This window comes from Camelus ferus, chromosome 16, assembly GCF_009834535.1.
Source record: "Camelus ferus isolate YT-003-E chromosome 16, BCGSAC_Cfer_1.0, whole genome shotgun sequence".
In the NCBI taxonomy this organism is placed as follows: Eukaryota; Metazoa; Chordata; class Mammalia; order Artiodactyla; family Camelidae; genus Camelus; species Camelus ferus.
The window spans coordinates 21,455,282-21,473,330 of NC_045711.1; the positions used below are offsets into that span (position 1 = coordinate 21,455,282).

Sequence of the window (18,049 nt, forward strand, 5' to 3'; positions counted from 1 at the left end):
AGCGCCGAGGCCCCTCCCGCTGTGGCATAAAAGGCGCGGGCTCCGCAGCGCAGGCGGCAGTGGGGGCCGGACAGCGCGGCGGTGCGGACTGCGCGGCGGAGCAGCGAGCTGCACGGCGCCCAGAGCGCGGGCCGCCCGCCGAGCCCCAGCCGAGCCGAGCCGGGCCCGGAGCGCCGGGCCCCAGCGCCCGCAGCCATGCCGGCCGGCCGCGCCGCGCGCACCTGTGCGCTGCTCGCCCTCTGCGTCCTGGGCAGCGGGGCCCAGGATTTCGGGCCGACGCGCTTCATCTGCACCTCGGTGCCCGTGGACGCCGACATGTGCGCCGCGTCCGTGGCCGCCGGCGGCGCGGAGGAGCTCCGGAGCAACGTGCTGCAGCTCCGCGAGACCGTGCTGCAGCAGAAGGAGACCATCCTGAGCCAGAAGGAGACCATCCGCGAGCTGACCACCAAGCTGGGCCGCTGCGAGAGTCAGAGCACGCTGGACGCGAGCGCGGGCGAGGCGCGGACGGGCGGCGGCCGCAAGCAGCCCGGCTCGGGCAAGAACACCAACACCATGGGCGACCTGTCTCGGACGCCGGCCGCCGAGACGCTCAGCCAACTCGGGCAAACTTTGCAGTCGCTCAAAACCCGCCTGGAGAACCTCGAGGTCCGCGCGCGCCGCTCTTCCCCCTCCGGCTCGCGCGCCCCTCTGCCCTCCCCTACCTCCATTCCCGATCCGGCCCGACACCCCCCACCCTGGCCTCGGCCGGGTGCCGAGGCCCGGCTGGGGCCTCCCCAGGCTGGCGGGGCCGCGCAGACCGCCACTTGCCCGAGCTCCCCGCCAGGCCGCCCCCGCAGTCGCCCTGAGGGGACCGCGCCACGGGCCTCCCGGCACGGTCCCTGCTGCGCGCGTAACGATATGGTTTCCCTTCGCCCTTGCACCCTCGCAGCAGTACAGCCGGCTCAATTCCTCCAGCCAGACCAACAGCCTCAAGGATCTGCTGCAGAGCAAGATCGATGACCTGGAGAGGCAGGTGCTGTCTCGGGTGAACACTCTGGAGGAGGGCAAGGGGGGCTCCAAAAACGACACCGAGGAAAGGGTCAAGATCGAGAATGCCCTGACTTCCCTGCACCAGCGGATCAGCGAGCTTGAGAAAGGTAACAGTCATGGGGGGTTGGTGGCAGGCTGCCTGTCTCGGCTCCCTGGCCCAGAGGGACCCTGCCTCTGGTTTTGGCTTCCTGCATAACTCAACTCCATCCTGTAAAAGCCCTGAGCTCCTCCATCCCTCCAGCCCCATCCCTGCCCCAGGTTCTCCAGTTGGTGTTCCTGGCAGGGCTGGGGTGCCCTGGGCTCAGGACGTAACGGAAGCAGAGAAGGGAAGCAGAGTGAGGAAGGGAATGCCTGGTGTCCCCCCCCCCAATACCCTCCCTGACACACTCACAAACTCGCAGGGTTTTTCAAGTCTGATTTGTTTAATCTTCAGCAACTTTGCACTGTAGCTGTGGCCGGCCCAAGTCCTCCCTGGCTAAGAAAGCCTGGCTTTAGCCAGCCAGTCCCCATTCCCGGCAGAGAGCAGGGCACGGGCTGGGTCTGAGTCCTCCCTGTCCTCAGCAGATTTGGGCCCCGAGCAGGTTTCCTCCCAGCCCCTTGATGCCCCTGGCGTCCTCTGAGGATTTCCGGGTCCCCTTCCCTGCCCTGAGCACACCCCCGCGGTTTTCTCTTCTGAGTGACCCAAGCCCAGGCATCTTGCGAGCCCCATGGTTCCTGAGTCGCCATCTCCAGCTGGCCCCAATCTTGCCCCGGGCGCACGGATGAGCTCAGGAGGCTCAGCCTTGAAGTTGCAGAAACCAAACAAGGTTGTAAAAGGGTGGGGGGTACTGCCGGGCTCCGAGCAGGGCCACGTGACCCTTCTCGACCGCAAAGTGTGCTGGATGGATTTAAACAGTGCCATCTTAAGGCACATTATGTAACTGAAAAACAGATCGGGGAAGGGAGGAGGGAGGGAGGGAAAGAGGGGAGACCGGGGAAATGAGAAACACCCCCTAAAGAGGCCAGGGGTTAGATCTGCTCCAAGGGCAGGGGGCTGCCAGCCTGAGCTGTAGGGGAAGCTCTGAGGGGGCCAGCTCTGCTCTGTTCCCTGACACCTGGCTTAGAGGAAGAGGGTGGGGTTGCTGGCTCAGCAGGACGCCTTCTAGAAATAATTCTTGGCCTGGGGGTGCCGGTTGAGTGCTGGGCTCCCTGGCAGTGCCCGCTGTCCATGCTGGAGCTGGTGGGTGTGTGTCCCTGGCTCTGGGCCTGGTGCCCGTGCCCACTGCTGGGCAGGACTGTTTTGCCTGAAGTCAGTCGCACACGCCCAGGGCCACAGCCACAGAGCGTGCGGGCGGGGAGAGGGCGGACAGGCATCCCCTGGAGACCTCATGGCAGCTGGCTGCCTGGCGGCCGTGTAGAAAGGGAGGCTGTGGGGCCCGGAACCTGATGTTTCAGGAAGCACACAGGAAGTTCGCCGTGAGGGTTCGTGGCATCACCCTCAAAGCAGTTGCCTTGGGGGACCCTGGCTCCAGGGCCTCCTCCCGGCTCCCTGCTGTCCTGCCCTCTGCAGGGGGCTAGACAGAGTTGCTGGAAGGGCCTCAGAGGGGACAGCTCTCCCTCCGGTAGGGTGCATGGGCTTCTGGAAACAACCCAAGTCCTCATGGCACGTCAGCTGGGCCAGATGAGTGAGCAGGGGCTGCTGAATGCCCTGGCCTCGAGGGAGTTGTGACGGGCAGCGGGGCCTGGTTGTCTTGGGTGAGGATGCAGGAGCACCGGCAGCATCCTGGAATCAGGTCAGGCTCCCTCCCGGAGGGGCTGCTCCGAGGGGAGCTAGCCTCTTTCTTGGCAGGGAGAAGACCTCCTTCCTCTGCGGCCACACCTTCGAGGGTTGCTTTACAGCGTGTGCACCCACCCACTCCCTGCCCACGCCCGCTGCCCAGACTGAGTGCAGATGCTCACAGCCCACTACACACAGGCGGCTCCCCACACCCCCATCCCAGCCTCCCCACGGGGGCTGCCATGTGGGAGCCAGCCCCAGGGTGCAGAGACCTTGGATCAGCTCTCTGGTCCCGGCCCTATGCCCTGGGGCAAGGTGCTTGACCTCTCCAAGCCTCCCTCTTGGCATGTACAGAATGCAGAGGGTCTGCTCTGTCTGCGTCACGGAGCCTGGCAGGGGACAAGCCTGCTTCAGAGACTGGCGCTTTGTCGAGGCGCAGGTGTCAGGACTGTGTCCCGTCCTTCCCAGGTCAGAAGGACAGCCGCCCCGGAGACAAGTTCCAGCTCACATTCCCACTGCGGACCAACTACATGTACGCCAAGGTGAAGAAGAGCCTGCCTGAGATGTACGCCTTCACGGTGTGCATGTGGCTCAAGTCCAGCGCAGCACCAGGGGTGGGCACGCCCTTCTCCTACGCGGTGCCCGGCCAGGCCAACGAGCTGGTCCTCATCGAGTGGGGCAACAACCCCATGGAGATCCTCATCAACGACAAGGTAGAGCCCCACCCACCCCGGGCTGCCGGGGCGGGTGTGGGCGGCTTGAGCTATGCGGCCTCAGATGCTCCTGTGGCCCCGGGAGAAGAGAGGCCTGGGAGAGACGGGGAGGGGCACCCTCGCCTCCTTCCACGAGCAGGGTAAAGCTGGAGCCCTTCCAGACAGAGGCCTCCTGAGTTGGGGGTGACGGAGGATGACCCAGGGGGCCAATCCATCCAGCAGATCAAACCTGACTGCTCTCCCCAGCCGGCCTCGGAGCTGGCTTTGCTCCTCCGTATTGGGGGGACCATAGATGCCCTGGGGGTGCGAAAGGTGCCCTGAGAGGTTCTTCCTGAGTCCAGGTCTGTCTGCTCAGCCCCGTACCCCTGGGAGGGGCCGGGTCTGCGCGACCCTGTGACAGGGGTGCCCTTTCCCTCCAGGGAAGCCGTCTCTGTCTTGGCCCTCCGCGGGCTGTGGAATTCGCTGCCAGCTCACAAGCGCCCTCATCTCTATGCCAGCTGTGGTAGTAAATGTCTAAAACCTGAGCTGGGAGTTGGATTCCAAGCCCTTGTTCTTGACGTCTTGCCCAGAAAGAGCTCTGCCTTTCCGGGGCCCCGTCTCCCCAAGTTAAGATGGTGTGAGGGTTCTTTTGTCAGCTGCGGCAGCCTCCCTGCCCAGAACATTAAGGGTGAGTGAGATTCCAGGTCAGAGGCTGGTCTGAGAATTAAGAGGCATGTGCCAGCTCCCCTGGCATCTCTGCAAAAAGGCTGGGCGGGTTATAGACCCAGAGGATCTGGTGATTACAGATGGAGCGTTGGAAGAGAGAGCAGAGGCCCAGAAAACGGCCGTGAACTCAGCCCCCAGGGGTGGCCCTCTCCATCAGAGGCCGCGTGTCCTAGGCTCACCAAGAGGGAGGAGGGCGAGTAGGAGCGAGGGGACTGTGTGTTCAGATCGATCCTGCGAGGCCCCCTGGCAGCGCATCCCGTTTCCTTTGTGACGCTGGGACCCGTCCACAGATGGGGCCGCCAGATGATGAAGTCTGGGGAGGGGGGGGCAGGTGCTGCGAGAAGTCAGCTGCAGTGCTTGATGTGACTGGAAGCGCGTGTGAGTAACGGCCCGACTGGTAACCGGGGACGATCGTCAGTTCTGATCGTGCCCCTGGGTGCCGCTCTCCTCCCCAGGTGGCCAAGCTGCCCTTCGTAATCAACGATGGCAAGTGGCACCACATCTGCATCACCTGGACCACCCGGGACGGGGTCTGGGAAGCCTACCAGGACGGCACCCAGGGAGGCAACGGCGAGAACCTGGCGCCCTATCACCCCATCAAGCCCCAAGGCGTGCTAGTGCTGGGCCAGGAGCAGGTGCTGGCCATGGGGGCCGGGAAGGGGGGGCCGGCTGCAGGGGGAGGAGCCCCAGAAGCAGAGACCAGCCAGAGAAAGGGGAGTGGGGCTGTTGGGAGAGAGAGCGGAGAGAGGCAGCGGGGAGCAGGCGGTCGGGAGGAGGAGAGAGAAGTGGTCTCCCCTGAGCAGGAGCCGGGGAAGCAAGGGACGCAGCAGTCTGGGCAAAGCCCTGCCCCGGGCGGGCTCTCTCAGGAAAGGCCACAGGAGCGGGCTCTGGCCTCAAGGCTCTCCACCGCTTTCCCGACAGCAGCAGCCATGCTCTCTTCGGCACCTGGAAGGCCAACTGTACATTTAGGGATGCATAATCTATTTCCTGCAAGTGACTCGTCTCCACTGGGCACCCAGGAGGGAAGGGCAGGCAGGAGAGCCCAGGCCTTCTGTTCTCATTGTGCGGCCTTTGCTGGCAGAGAGTGACATCTGAGTTCCTCGACGAGAGGCGGGGGGGATGGGGGGCCCCCAGGCCCTGCTCCCATGGTTGTCCACTGCCCCGGCTGACCCCTCCCACCCTGGGCCCCTCACAGGCGCCCCCAGGAGCTCTGCCTCCAGGGAGAGGGGAGCAGCCTCTCTGCTTTTCCTGAGCTCCCCGTGGCCGGGGGGGACCAAAGCATAGCTGAAGACCCAGAGACAGGGAGACAGGTACCCGGGGTGGACGTGAGAGCCTGTCCCCCAGGGGTGCCCTCCTGCTAGGCCCCCACCGCTGTGACCCCCACCCTCATCCTCTGCTTTTCTCTGAAGGACACTCTGGGCGGTGGGTTTGATGCCACCCAAGCTTTCGTGGGCGAGCTGGCCCATTTCAACATCTGGGACCGCAAGCTGACCCCGGGGGAGGTGTACAACCTGGCCACCTGCAGCACGAAGGCCCTTTCCGGCAACGTCATCGCCTGGGCTGAGTCCCACATCGAGATCTACGGCGGAGCCACCAAGTGGACATTCGAAGCCTGTCGCCAGATCAACTGAGGCCCTGGGCCGGAATGAGCCTCCGTCCCGGGCCGGCCCCCCGCCTCCTCCTGCTTGTGCGGTGATGATCCGTCGTCTCCTCTTCTCTCCCTCCCCCCCAGGAATGACTCCAGGCCCTCGCCCTCGCGCACGCGCACACAGCCTGGGCTCGTCCTCGCGCAGGGAAGCAGGCCCGGCTCCCACCTGTCCCCGAGGCACCCCCCCTCTCCGGGAGCGCGCACTGTTTCTCAGGCACGCCCCGTTCACCTCGAAAGCCAGCGGCTGCCACGTGAACGATGCACACGTAGGTGAGAGGACGCGCGCGTGTGTGTGTGTGTGTGTGTGTGTGTGTGTGTGTGTGTCTATGAGCGTGTGTCTCTCGGGGAGGCCTTCTCTTTTAAAATGGTATCTCGTTTCTTCTTTGTGGCTTTGGGAAATCTCACAACTGGTCTGCTATCTGTATTTGCCAACTTTGGGGGCTGCCCGCGTGCCTTGGGGCTGGTGCAACTTCTTCTGCAATGCATCCGTCTTTGTTTGCAAATCTATTCCAGAGCAACAACTCTCTATGTTGATAAAATAAATGTCTTTTAGCAGTTTGTTAAAGGCCGGGGCCTCTCCATGGAGAACTTGTATTTTGTTGTAGAGGTGACCTCTTCTCCAAAGGGTTGAAGGCACGTGGCACCATGCACTTGGAGAGGGCAGAGGAGGTCAGGCCGGCCCCAGGATCTGGGTAGTCCCCCAGCCCCAGCGCCTGGCCTGTGTCCTACGGCTGGTGTCCGAGGGCGGCGCGGGGCTGGGGAGGCTGGCCTGCGTGCCCAGCTCGGCTGGCTCAGGCCCCCCATCCCACCTGTGGCCCTCAGCCTTCTCGCCTCCCTGCACTCGGCAAGGTCGGGCTCTGTCTTTCCCTTCAGCTGCCAGCTGCCGCCCCCCCAGAGAGAGGAGCGTCCCACCCAAGGCCCAGGAAGCCAGAGCCCCTCCCTCACCTCTGGCAGTGGGAGGCCAGAGGCTTCAGAGGGTCGGCTCAGGGGTGGACCTTTTAGACTGGGAAACCCGCACTCTGATTAAGACCCTGCCCCACACGGCCAGTGGATGGGCGGGTCCATGGTAACTCTGACAGCCATATTCTTGCCACACACCCGGGCCCACGTGAGCTGGCTTGGCGAGTCCTCCAAGGGGGCAGGGGACCTCTTGTGGGGAGCCAGGCATGGCCAGGCTGGGGCCTGAAACCCATTCCCCCATCTTACAGGGCTCAAGCCCTGAAGCAGCCCCCAACCTGTCACCAGCAGGTGACACAGACCCAACCAGTGTCCAGAGGCTTGGACTTTTTTCCCATGAAAAACAAACATATACGTCTCCTCCTAGTCCTTCCAAGGTGGGGAGAAAAACACGTGTGCGCGCGCGCGCGTGTGTGTGTGTGTGTGTGTCTGTGTGTGTGTGTTGAATGAGAGGGAAGAGCATTCAGACGGATCACGCCCAAGGAGGGCGATCTCCCTGCTTTGTCGCACCATCTGGGGGTCGCACACCCCGAGGGCCACCTGGACTCTCGCCAGGAGTCTAATTAGCAAAAGGCTGGCAAGTCTTTCAAGAAATTCTCCTGCACTGCCTGGCTCATCTACAGCTGCAGACATTTCTTCAGGAGGAGCAGGTGTTCCCGTCTTCTGTTCCTTCCAGGGGCACCTGTCTCCTGAAACGCAGGTCCGTGTTGTGTCGAAACCCAGTGCATCTGTGTGCATCTGTGCTGGTGTCTCTGTGTCGGTGTCTGCGTGGGTGTCTGCACGGTACCCTGTCACCGTTCTGCAATGCCTCCCTCTTGTGTGGAGCGCGCAGTGCAGGCGCCCGGCTGCGCGTTGTGGCTCAACAGTGGCTTTTCCTGAGACCATTGTGCTTCATCGGAGCCCGTCGGGCTGTGGCGTCTGTGGATCTGCAGGGATCTTCTCTGTTTGCATGTTCCTCGGGGTGGCGTGTCCCGTGCTTCCTCAGTCCGATGTGTGTTCCCCTGCCTGCATGAACTGCTCTGGTTCTGTGTTGTGTGCTGAGTGCCACCCATCGTTCTGTGACCATCCATGTAGCTACCAGGAAAGGCTGAGTAAGCAAGCCAAGGGTGTCGGAGGAGGTCAGGGGAGAGGTCGAGTCCCTCCCCTTCTCCCCGCTGCCCAAACACACCAAGTATTTTTAACATGTAGGTTGAGAGCAAGCCGAACAATCCCCGTAGTCGGGAGAGAGCGAGAGCTTGGAACCCACCCCCCAACCAGATCGGCCCCACCCCTCACTTCAGCCATCTCGGAGCTGTAGGCAAGGCCCAGAGCGTGCTAGGTGCTCTCCGTCGGCACCTCCCACCAGCCCCTGCAGATCTCATGGACCCCAGACCACCTTCTGCCCCAGTGGGCGCGGTGGGAGCTGTCCGTTCAGGACCACAAGCCATCCTCTGCCCTAACCAGAGATGGGCAGAGCCCACCCCAGATGCATACACCTGCGTCCCTTTGGCCTCCCCAACCCCTCCACTCCCCCCGTGGTGCCAGGGACAGAAGCGGATGTTTGACTCCCTCCCCGCCCGACTGGAGCCTGTGCCAAGCCCCCGACTCCCTCACTGTGTTAACACTTGGCACTTTGCCCACCCCGAGAAAGGTAGACAGCCACAAATCTAATCCACATAGTTCCCATCTACTCCTTAATCTGATGGATGTTCCCTCTTGCACTGAATAACACATGCCTATCTCAGGTAAGCCGTTTTATAAAATACGAAGATAAAAAAGCACTGTCGAGACAGTGTTTGCTTCTGCCGAGCTGGTGTCCCGCAGCTCCCTGGGTGTCCGAGGTGGGAGAGTGGCCGACAGGCTCTCCGGGCCCCTGGGGGGTTAGATCCCACTTGAATCGTAAGCCTTCTTGCTTTTGATAACACAGTATTGTTTCTCTTACTCTAGAAGAAAAAGTTTATTACCAAACAAGAGTATTTTTATGAAAGCAAAGGACAAACCTATAAATTAACTCAACCTATATCTCCCTTGAAAATACTTTTCAGGCTCCGCCAAAATGTAGAACTGAAAGCATGTATTTTGGAAGAAAGAAATACATTTTGTATGCTTTCTGTTCCTTTTGTAGATTCACAGTTTATTTTCTAAGACTGCAAAGATCACTCTGTCACCAGCCCTGGGACCTGAGACCAAGGGGGTGTCTTGTGGGCAGTGGCATGAGGGTCAGTCATTCCAGTGAACTCCAGAGGGGGGCCACCTGTTCTCAAAGGCGTGTTGGGGACCAGGCTGTACACTGGCCACTGACAGTGGCCCCTCTGTCTCGGAGCCAACTTGTTAGTGGGATGAGCTAAGGACCTGATTATCAGTTCCAACCCTGACAGAAGAAACGAGGGTAATCGATTGTAAACATTAAGATGACAGTATCCTTTGTAATCTTATGGCAACCAAAATGTGGCTTAACGCAGTCGTGGTCTCATCTCTTAAAATACAGCGTGTAAATTTATTCAATTAACGATGGGAAACCTACCACTTCCGTGTACGGCGGACTTAAGTGCCATTTGTTGAAGGGGAACAAGCCATTGAGGAGAAAAAAAGCCCAACACTTAGAGTCCCAATTTTGTCTTACTTGCCAAAATGACCACAACGACGACAGCGCAAACCCCCGTGGTTGACATTGTCACACTGTATATACTGTACAATAGGAAGGAGAACCCATGTATCTCACTGTCCATTATTTGCTAACCAAAGCTGTACATTTTTCCCATGATCTGCAGCCTTTGGGTGTCTAGTGGGTCAGAACCATGGGACCTGCCACCTCCCATCAGCAATTCTGGAAATGCACTATTTCTACTGGTATTCTTGCTTTTTTTTTTCATTTTCTTGCTGAAATGACATGAATTGTTGAGTTTATTTTTACACAGTAAAAGAGTGAAGAAAGACTGTGGTCTCCTTGGAATGTCTCTTCCTTTCTCAAGCTTGCAAATGTCACTTCAACCTGCTGGACCACCTCAGCAGCCCTCCCGGGGGGTGCATGCCTGCCCATTGCCCTGTGACCCTCAGCAGTCTCGCGGCCATCCGGGAACACCGGACATCAGGCGTGGGGAGGGGGCCTGCCAGCTTCCCAGGTGCAGCCGACACCGAGGCAGAGAGAAGTGGAGTGATCCCCCAGTGTGTGGAGGCCACACCGGGACCCGGGTGCAGAGTAACTCCCCGTTTCTCACCCGCAGCCCTGCTCTGTCCTGAGCGAGTGCACTGTCCACAGCACAGCTGGGCACAGGTCCCAGGCAGCCTGGCCCTGTCCTTCCCAAACAGCCCTGCTCTGCTTTCCTTTGCCACATCCCTGCTGACCCATCCTTGTCCGACATCTGGTTACCTCCCCTCTTTGGGGTTCCCAGGCTGCTTCCTTGCACTTGAGCAAGAGGTCATCCCCAGATTCACAGTAACAGGAGGATGATGGGCGATGTGGGAACCCTGGACACCGGGAAGAACTTACTTCTTTGGCCCCTTGTGGACCAGGCTAGACTCTGAATGGACGTGGAGCTCTCTAGCTGCTCCCTTCCAGGGGACAAAATAAATGACCAGGAGCCAAAACAGCCTGCCTGGTAGGTTGGTCCCCCCCCCCCGCCACCGCCACCGCGCCCCAGCACACACGCACGCACACACACTGGGTTGGCAGAAGGACCTGGCCAGGACTCAGGAGCTGGGGTTTGGTGGGGTCTGAGTGGGCCATCCGTTGCCTGGGGTGGTACAGAGGGAGGAGATTTGGCCTCAGCCAGGCAGCCGCTTGTCCTGTTGCCCCTGTGGGAGGAGCCTCCATGGGGGGAGAGAGAAGCCCCTGCCAAGTCGAAGGCCCTTGACCCGTTTCCTCCAGAGGTGCCCTTGGCGGGTGGGGTCCATCTGCAGGCTGCATGCTCATGGCCGGGCCCGGAGCTGTACCCAATTCCAGCAGCTCCAGCTGACACACCACACACACTCTGCCTCCCACTCAAGCAAGCACATAGTTAAGCCAGCAGTAACATCACTCGTACGTTTCTCATCTCTGTGGGAAAGCTCACTCAGAGCCTCGGGTATTTTAATAACCATTGGCGGCAGATCCCTTTCCCCACTTCTCACACGGGTGACTGACTTCGGGGGGCTGTGGGGCTCAGAACAGCAGCTCAGAGGGAGGCTGCCGGGCCTCCCTGATGGGCCGGCTTATGTGGACGCCTGGGGCGGAGGGACACAGGCTCGGGATGTCAAAGCTGGAGAGCGACTCTGAAGCCGCGGACTCCGGCAGCCCACCGGATGCACGGACGTGTTCTCAGCTCACACGCTGCGGAGATGGGGCTTACTACCCACAGAGACGGTCTGCCCCACTTTCCAGCTCCGGCTGAGAGTTTCCTCCTGCTCGTCTAAGACGTCCTTCGTATTTCTCCTGCTGTGCCCAGTTCCTTACACTGAGCCGCGGCCGCAGTGAAGGCAGCCACCATGGCCCCCAGGGCTCAGCTCCGCGCCTCCCCTGCGCCTCCTGGCTGCCCTGCTCTAGGGCTCAACACGCTCCTCCCACCCTGGGAGCCCCCCAAGGGGCAGCAGGGGAGGACAGACCAACCCCCGGCGGGCCCAGGGAACGTGTCACCTGATCCCTGGCCTTGCTCTGTGAAGCTGGGGCGTGTGGATCAGACACGGGCCCCCAGGCAGGAGCAGCACATTTTGAGCAGTACCAGCCTGCTCTGTCCCCTTGTCTGCCCCCAAAAGTCTCCCGCGTGCAGCTGTGTCCCCAGCAGCCCCCTCTCTGCAGACCCCCAAGGAGTGCAAAGCTTCCTGGGCTCTGAGGAGTTAACTGCTCGCTGGAACCGGGAAATAGGAGAGAAGAAAAGTGGTGTGGTGGGGGAATGTTACAGAGGTTCTGGAACTCCCTGGAAGGCATGTGGTTCTGAGCTCAAGGGGCAGACAAGGGTGCTGAGGAAACGAAGACCCACAATGGAGCCTTCAGAAAAACATACAAACAAGAGAGCAGCCAAGATGCCGAGTAGGAGGGCCCTGTGCCTCCTCTTGCCACAACACCGATTATGTGACACCAGCTTGGGATCCCTGGGCCCTGCAACCAGAGTCCAGGACTCAGCTCTGCCCACTCGTAGGCCAGCCCCAACCCCAGAGTTAACACCTATCCTTCTCAAATTCTTCTAAAACATTTCAAAGGAAGGAATACGTCTGAACTCATTCTATGACGCCAGCATCACCGACACCCAAACCAGATAAAGATGTCACACACACACAGAAACAAACTACATAATAGAAAGGAATCTGAAAAAGAATGTGTGTGTGTGTGTGTAACTGAATCATTTTACTGTACACCTGAAACTAACACAATATTGTAAGTCAACTATATTTCAATAAAAATGGTTTGAAAAAAGGAAACTAGGCCAATATCACTGATGAACATAGATGCAAAAATCCTCAACCAAGTATTAGCAAACCGAGTCCAACAACACGTTAATCGGCTCACACACCATGACCAAGTGGGGTCCGCCTCAGGGAAGCAAGGATTGTTCAGTATCCTCATGTCAACCAAGGTGGTACGCCACACTGACAAACTGAAGAATAAAACCCGTACAATCACCTCAGTCGATGCGGAAAAGGCTTTTGACAAAATTCAACATCCATTTATGATAAAAAAATACTTTCCAGAAAGTGGACATAGACAGAACACACCTCAACATCGTAATGGCCATTTATGACAAACCCACAGCCAGCATCACACTCAGTGGTGAAAAGCTGAAAGCATTTCCTCCAAGATCAGGAGCAAGACAAGGATGCCGCTCTCACCACCTTTATCAACGTGGTATCGGACGTCCCAGCCACAGCAGTCAGAGAAGAAAAAGAAAAGGAGTCCAAATTGGAAAGAAGAAAAACTGCCACTGTTCACAGGTGACACGGTGCTACACATAGACAACCCCAGAGAGGCCACCAGAAAAGTACTGGAGCTCAGCAACGAACTCAGTCAAGTGCAGGAGACAAAACTTGAAACAGAAATCTGATGCGTTCCTGTACATTAACAATGAACTGTCAGAAAGAGGGATTAAGGAAGCAATCCCATTGCGTCAGAAAGAGTAAAATGCCTAGGAATAAACCTACCTAAGCAGGCAAAACACTTGTCCCTGGAAACCTGTAAGAAACTGGTGAAAGAAATGGAAGAGGACACAAATAGAAAGGTATGTTCTGTTCTTGGGTTGGAAGAGTTAATACTGTTAAAATGACCATACTACCCAAGGCAGTCTACAGATTCAACGCCATCCCCATGGAAATCCCAATAGCGTTTTTCACAGGACTAGAATAATTTTAAAGCTTGTATGGAAACACAAAAGACCCTGAACAGCCGAAATAATCTTGAGAAAGAAGAATGGAGCTGGAGGAATCGTGCTCCCTGACCTCAGACTACACCACAAAGCTACAGTGATCAAAACAGCATGGTCCTGGCACAAACACAGACACACAGATCAATGGAACAGGACAGAGAGCCCAGAAATAAAGCCACGCACTCATGGTCAGTTAATCCACGACAAAGGAGGCAAGAATACACAATGGAGAAAAGACAGTCTCTTTAACACGTGGTGCTGGGAAATCTGGACCACTGCCTGCAGAAGACTGAGATTAGAACATTCTCTAACACCACGTACAAAAATAAACTCAAAATGGATTAAAGACCTAAAGGTAAGACCAGAGACTATAAAACTCCTAGAGGAAAACATAGGCAGAACAGTCTTGGACATAAATCTTAGCAATATTTTTTTTGGATCTGTCCCCTAAGGCAAAGGAAGTAAAAGCAAAAGTAACAAATGGGACTTAATTAAACTTAAAAGGTTTTGCACAGCTAAGGAAACCATCAACAAAATGAAAAGACAACCTACTGATGGGGGGGAATGTCTGCAAATGATGTGGCTGGTAAGAGGTTAATATCCAACACATACAGACAGCTCATATAACATCAAACATACGCACACACACACACACAAAAGATTAAAAAATGGGCAGAAGACTTAAATACATTTTTCCAAAGAGGATATGCAGATGGCCAATAGTGCATGAAAAGATGCTAACATCACTGATCGTCAGGGAAATGCAAATCAAACCACAGTGAGATACCACCCCACACCTGTCAGAACGGCTGTCATCAAAAAGAACACAAATAACAAATGCTGGCAAGGATGTGGAGAGACGGGAACACTTTGTACACTGTCGGGGGCATGTAATTTGGGGCCGCTACTGTGGAGAACAGTATGGAGGTTTCCCAGAAAAACTAAAAATAGAACTACCATATGACCCAGCAATTCCACTCCTGGGTATGTATCCAAGAAAAACCCAAAAACGCTAACTGGAAAAGATACATGCACCCTAATATTCATTGTTATTTACCTAAATGCCCATCAACAGATGATTGGATAAAGAAGATGTGATATGCACGTGCGCGCACACACACACAAACACACAATGGAATACTACTCAGCCACAAAAAGGAATGAAATGTTGCCATTTGCAAACACATGGATGGACCTGGAGGGCATTATGCTAAGTGAAATAAGTTAGACAGAAAAAGACAAATACTGTATGATATCACTTACATGTGGAATCTAAAAAATACAACGAATTAGTGAATATAACAAAACAGAATCAGACTCAAAGATACACAGAACAAACTGGTGGGAAGAGGTGGGAGGGGCAAGACGACAGGGGCAGGGGGTTGACAGCCGCAAACTACCAAGCACAGAATGAGCGGCGAGGGTGCGCCGTCCAGCGCAGGGAGCGCAGCCGGCTCGGCAGGACAGCTGGGGCGGAGCGGGACCCCTGACAGCTGCGCGTCACTGCGCTGTGCACTTACTTGCATAATATTGTGCATCAGCTCTCCTTCAGTTTGTGAAAAGGGGGAAGAAAGAAAAACATACGTTCATTCACTCATTCATCGAGGACCTGTTCTCCGACCGGCTACCACGAGCAAGCACCTGGCCGGGTGCCTAGCGGGTGGTCTGCAGGGCGGGAGGCCCAGCTCCAGGCGTGGAAACAACGAAGGCACGCGGTGGGGGAGGCAGGGGGCGGGCGGGCGTGAGAGTGGAAGGCACTGCCAAGGAAGCCGTCTGTCCCCGGTTTGATTTCTGTGCTTCCCAATTCAGGCCAAGGTGGGGGGCCATCTGCTAAAGTAGGCACAGAGAAAACATTTTCGCTGTGCAGAAAATTGGCTTCTGAGGGGAGGCTGCGTGCTCAGCACAGAACCAGCCTGCACAGGAGATGCCAGGGGCACCGGGCAGGGAGGGGTGCAGGGAGGGAGGCTCCAGTCAGGGCTGCAGGGACGCCCCTGCTCCCTCCCCATCCTTGCTAGGCCCCCAGCCCCGATGGCCAGGGTCTCCAGCGCGTCAAGCCCGTTCCTAAAACTTAGGGTCCTTTGCATGGGGCTTGTGTGGAGGGGCAACCGCTCCCTCCCTCATGACAGCTTTATTGAGATGTAATCCACATGTCGTAAAACTTACCCATTTACTTCAGTGGTTTTTGGCAACTTACATTACTAGTTTTTTAAATTGTGGTAAATATACACAACTTAAAATGCACTACTTTAACCATTTTTAAGTGTACAATTCATTGGCATTAATTACACTCACAATGTTGTGCAACTGTCACCACCGTTTATTTCTAAAACTTTTTCTTCACCTCGTACAGAGACTCCAGCCATTAAACATAAACTCCCTGCCCCCACACCCAGCCCCTGGTAGCCTCTAGTCTGCTTTCTGTCTCTATGAATTTACCTCTTCTAGGGACCTCACACAAGCGGAATCATAGTGTTTGTCCCTTTGTGACCAGCTGCTTTCACTTAGCATAGTTTTCAAGGCTCATTCGTGTTGTGGGCTGTGTCAGAATGGCGTTCCTTTTTACAGCTGAATAATATTCCATCGCATGGACAGGCCACGTTGACTTGTCCATTCACGTGTTGGTGGCTACTCGGGCTGTCGCTGCCTTTCGGCTGCTGTGAACGCTGCTGCAGCGAACACGGGTGTGTAAGTCTGTTTCAGTCCTTCTTTCGATCCTTTTGGGTACATACCTAGGAGTCGAATCATGTGGTAATTCTATGTATAGGTTTTGAGGAACTGCCAAACTACCTTCCACAGTGGCTGCACCATTTTACATTCCCACCAGCAACGTACTAGGTCCCAAAGTCCCCCCAGCACTTGCTGCTCCTGCTGTGGCGGGTGTCACTCGATGGCAGCATCCCGACGTGTGAGGCGCCTTACGTGGCTCTGGTTTGCATTTCCCTGATGATCCGCGACGCCGTGTGACATCACACGGTGCTAGTGGTGTAGCGATTTTCATGTGTTTTGGCCGTTTTGTGTCTTCTTTTGCAAAATGTCTATTCAAACCCTTTGGTCCTTTTAGAATCAAGGGCTTGCTTTTTGCTGTTGAGTTACAGAAGTTCTTCTAAATTCTGGATATTAACCCATTATTTGGACATGTGCCTTGTGAATACTTCCTCCCATCCTGTGGGCTGTGTTTTCACTGTCTTGATAGTAGCCTTTGATACACAAATTTTTTTATTTTGATGACGTCCAACTTACCTTTTTTTTGTAACTGCCTGTGTTCTTGTATCATATCCAAGAAATAATTTGCTTGACTAAAACCCTCCGTATCTTCGACCGACCATCCCCGCTCAGTGTAAATCAGCCCGTGGTTCTCTCTCCCTGCACCCGTGCTCCCGTGGCTGTCCCTGCACGGCTGCCCCACCCAGAACCCGGCGGGCAGAGGCCGTGTCTGTTTCCTTCCGCATAGAAGCCCCTTCTGGCTTGAACATTCTTGGCTCTGGGCTTTGCTCTTCAGAATTCTGGTTCTCTAAGAATCACAGAATGTTAGCACAGATGTAGAAAGGAAAAAAAAAAAAAAGCAACAGAAACGCCCTTTGAAATAAAAACCGACTGCGTTCCTACCCCAGGGGAGCTGGTACGTGTCACAGGCCAGCTTGACTCAGTTTAGGAAAATGCCCCAGTGGCTAATTGTTGGTCTGGAGGGTAGGCTCACCCCCTCCTCTGCCTCCAGGGGTCCAGGCAGGAAGGAAGAGGTGAAGGGAAGAGAGTGCAGGGCTGCTCGCACAGCAGCAAAAGGGCCTGCCGGCTTGCAGACATCCTGGGAGAGGAGAGGTGAGAGTCCGGGGAACACAGAATTGGGGAATGAAAAGACATGAGGGGATGGAGAAGGGCCGGCGCCCAGCCGCCCAGAAACTCCTGTGTTGTCACCTGTGGCGGAGCTGCTCGTCGCCCCGAACACCAGTGAACGCCCCCTGCCCAGACGGCCCGGGTGTGCCATGCTTTGCACGTGCAGGGGTTGCGTGGTGTCCAGTGTAGCCCTCCCCCCACATCGAGTGCGCAGCAGAAGCAGGAAACGTGCAGGGACGTGACCCGAGAAGCACGGGGTCCGCATGGGACTCTGGATTCTCCACTATATGTGGATGGGGGCTGTACTGGGGTGAATAGTGTCCCCCCAAAACTCATGTCCACTCCAGAGCCTGTGAATGTGACCTTATTTGGAAACAGGGTCTTTGCAGATGCTGTCAAGCTAAGATGCAGTCATACCGGAGCAGGCCCTGATCCAAAGACTGGCGTCCCGGTAAGAAAGGGGAAATGTGGTCGGAGACATGCGGACATGAGGAGAAGGCTGAGTGAAGACAGAGCAGAGACTGGGGTGATGCGTGTACAGGCCAAGGGCTGAGGCCTGGAAAGGGGCCTGGACCAGACTCTCTCTGAGCCTCCAGAAGGAGCCAGCCCGCCGACACCGTGACTTCAGGCTCTGGCCTCCAGAGCTTTGAGGGAATAAATTTCTATTGTTTGAAGCTCCCCAGTCTCTGGTATCTCATCACAGCCCAGCAATGAACAAAGGGGCCAATGTCCTTCTATTCCAACAGCAACGGAAAGGGAGGCCCCCAGGCCGAAGGCTGGGAACACCAGGGGCCGGTGCTGGCTGGCATGGGGTCCCTGCCTCCAGCTGCGGGCTTGGCAGGCCCCCGAGCTCCGGTTTCCCTGCTCTTTAGGGCTCAAAGGTCACCAGACTGTTGGCCCCTCAGCGTCTGGCAGTGGAAGGGGGAGGCTGAGAAGCCGTCTGGTCAAAGCCACCTCTGCACGTCACCCACCCACCCGCGACCACCTCAGGTCTCTAAGCGCTGCAGCAGAGACAGCGGTGCGAGTGGGGCCACTGACACCGGAAACGCCTGAATGCTCCAGGAGGGCAAAGCCGCCCCTCAAAGCATCCCCTGCCCCC

The 18,049-nt window shown here is 56.8% G+C and overlaps 2 protein-coding genes across 5 annotated transcripts in view; one reads left to right on the forward strand and one right to left on the reverse strand.

Annotated features, from left to right (window-relative positions):
* The window catches only part of ENDOV (endonuclease V), a 91,918-nt gene that overhangs the window by 40,026 nt on the left and 33,843 nt on the right, over window positions 1–18,049 (reverse strand). The window contains exon 10 of one of the 4 annotated variants that reach the window (XM_032456633.1): window positions 15,409–16,630. The exons of the other annotated variants lie outside the window; for them this stretch is intronic. Within the exon in view, the coding sequence (XP_032312524.1) occupies window positions 16,452–16,630 (179 nt within the window). The 3' untranslated portion in view covers window positions 15,409–16,451. Of the gene's footprint in view, window positions 1–15,408; window positions 16,631–18,049 lie in introns of those variants that run through there. 4 annotated transcript variants of the gene reach the window in all.
* Window positions 44–9,723, forward strand: NPTX1 (neuronal pentraxin 1). The gene is made up of 5 exons (XM_032456631.1): window positions 44–645; window positions 929–1,136; window positions 3,254–3,498; window positions 4,659–4,838; window positions 5,613–9,723. The coding sequence occupies exons 1-5, from the start codon at window positions 196–198 to the stop codon at window positions 5,832–5,834; spliced, it is 1,305 nt and encodes a 434-aa protein (XP_032312522.1). The 5' UTR covers window positions 44–195; the 3' UTR covers window positions 5,835–9,723.

Bases quoted from the DNA above. Each gene is read 5' to 3' on its own strand.
- NPTX1 (XM_032456631.1), top strand. From the start codon at position 196: ATGCCGGCCGGCCGCGCCGCGCGCACCTGTGCGCTGCTCGCCCTCTGC. The intron at 646-928 runs GTCCGCGCGCGC...GCACCCTCGCAG, and splicing joins CCCGCCTGGAGAACCTCGAG to CAGTACAGCCGGCTCAATTC. The intron at 3,499-4,658 runs GTAGAGCCCCAC...TCTCCTCCCCAG, and splicing joins AGATCCTCATCAACGACAAG to GTGGCCAAGCTGCCCTTCGT.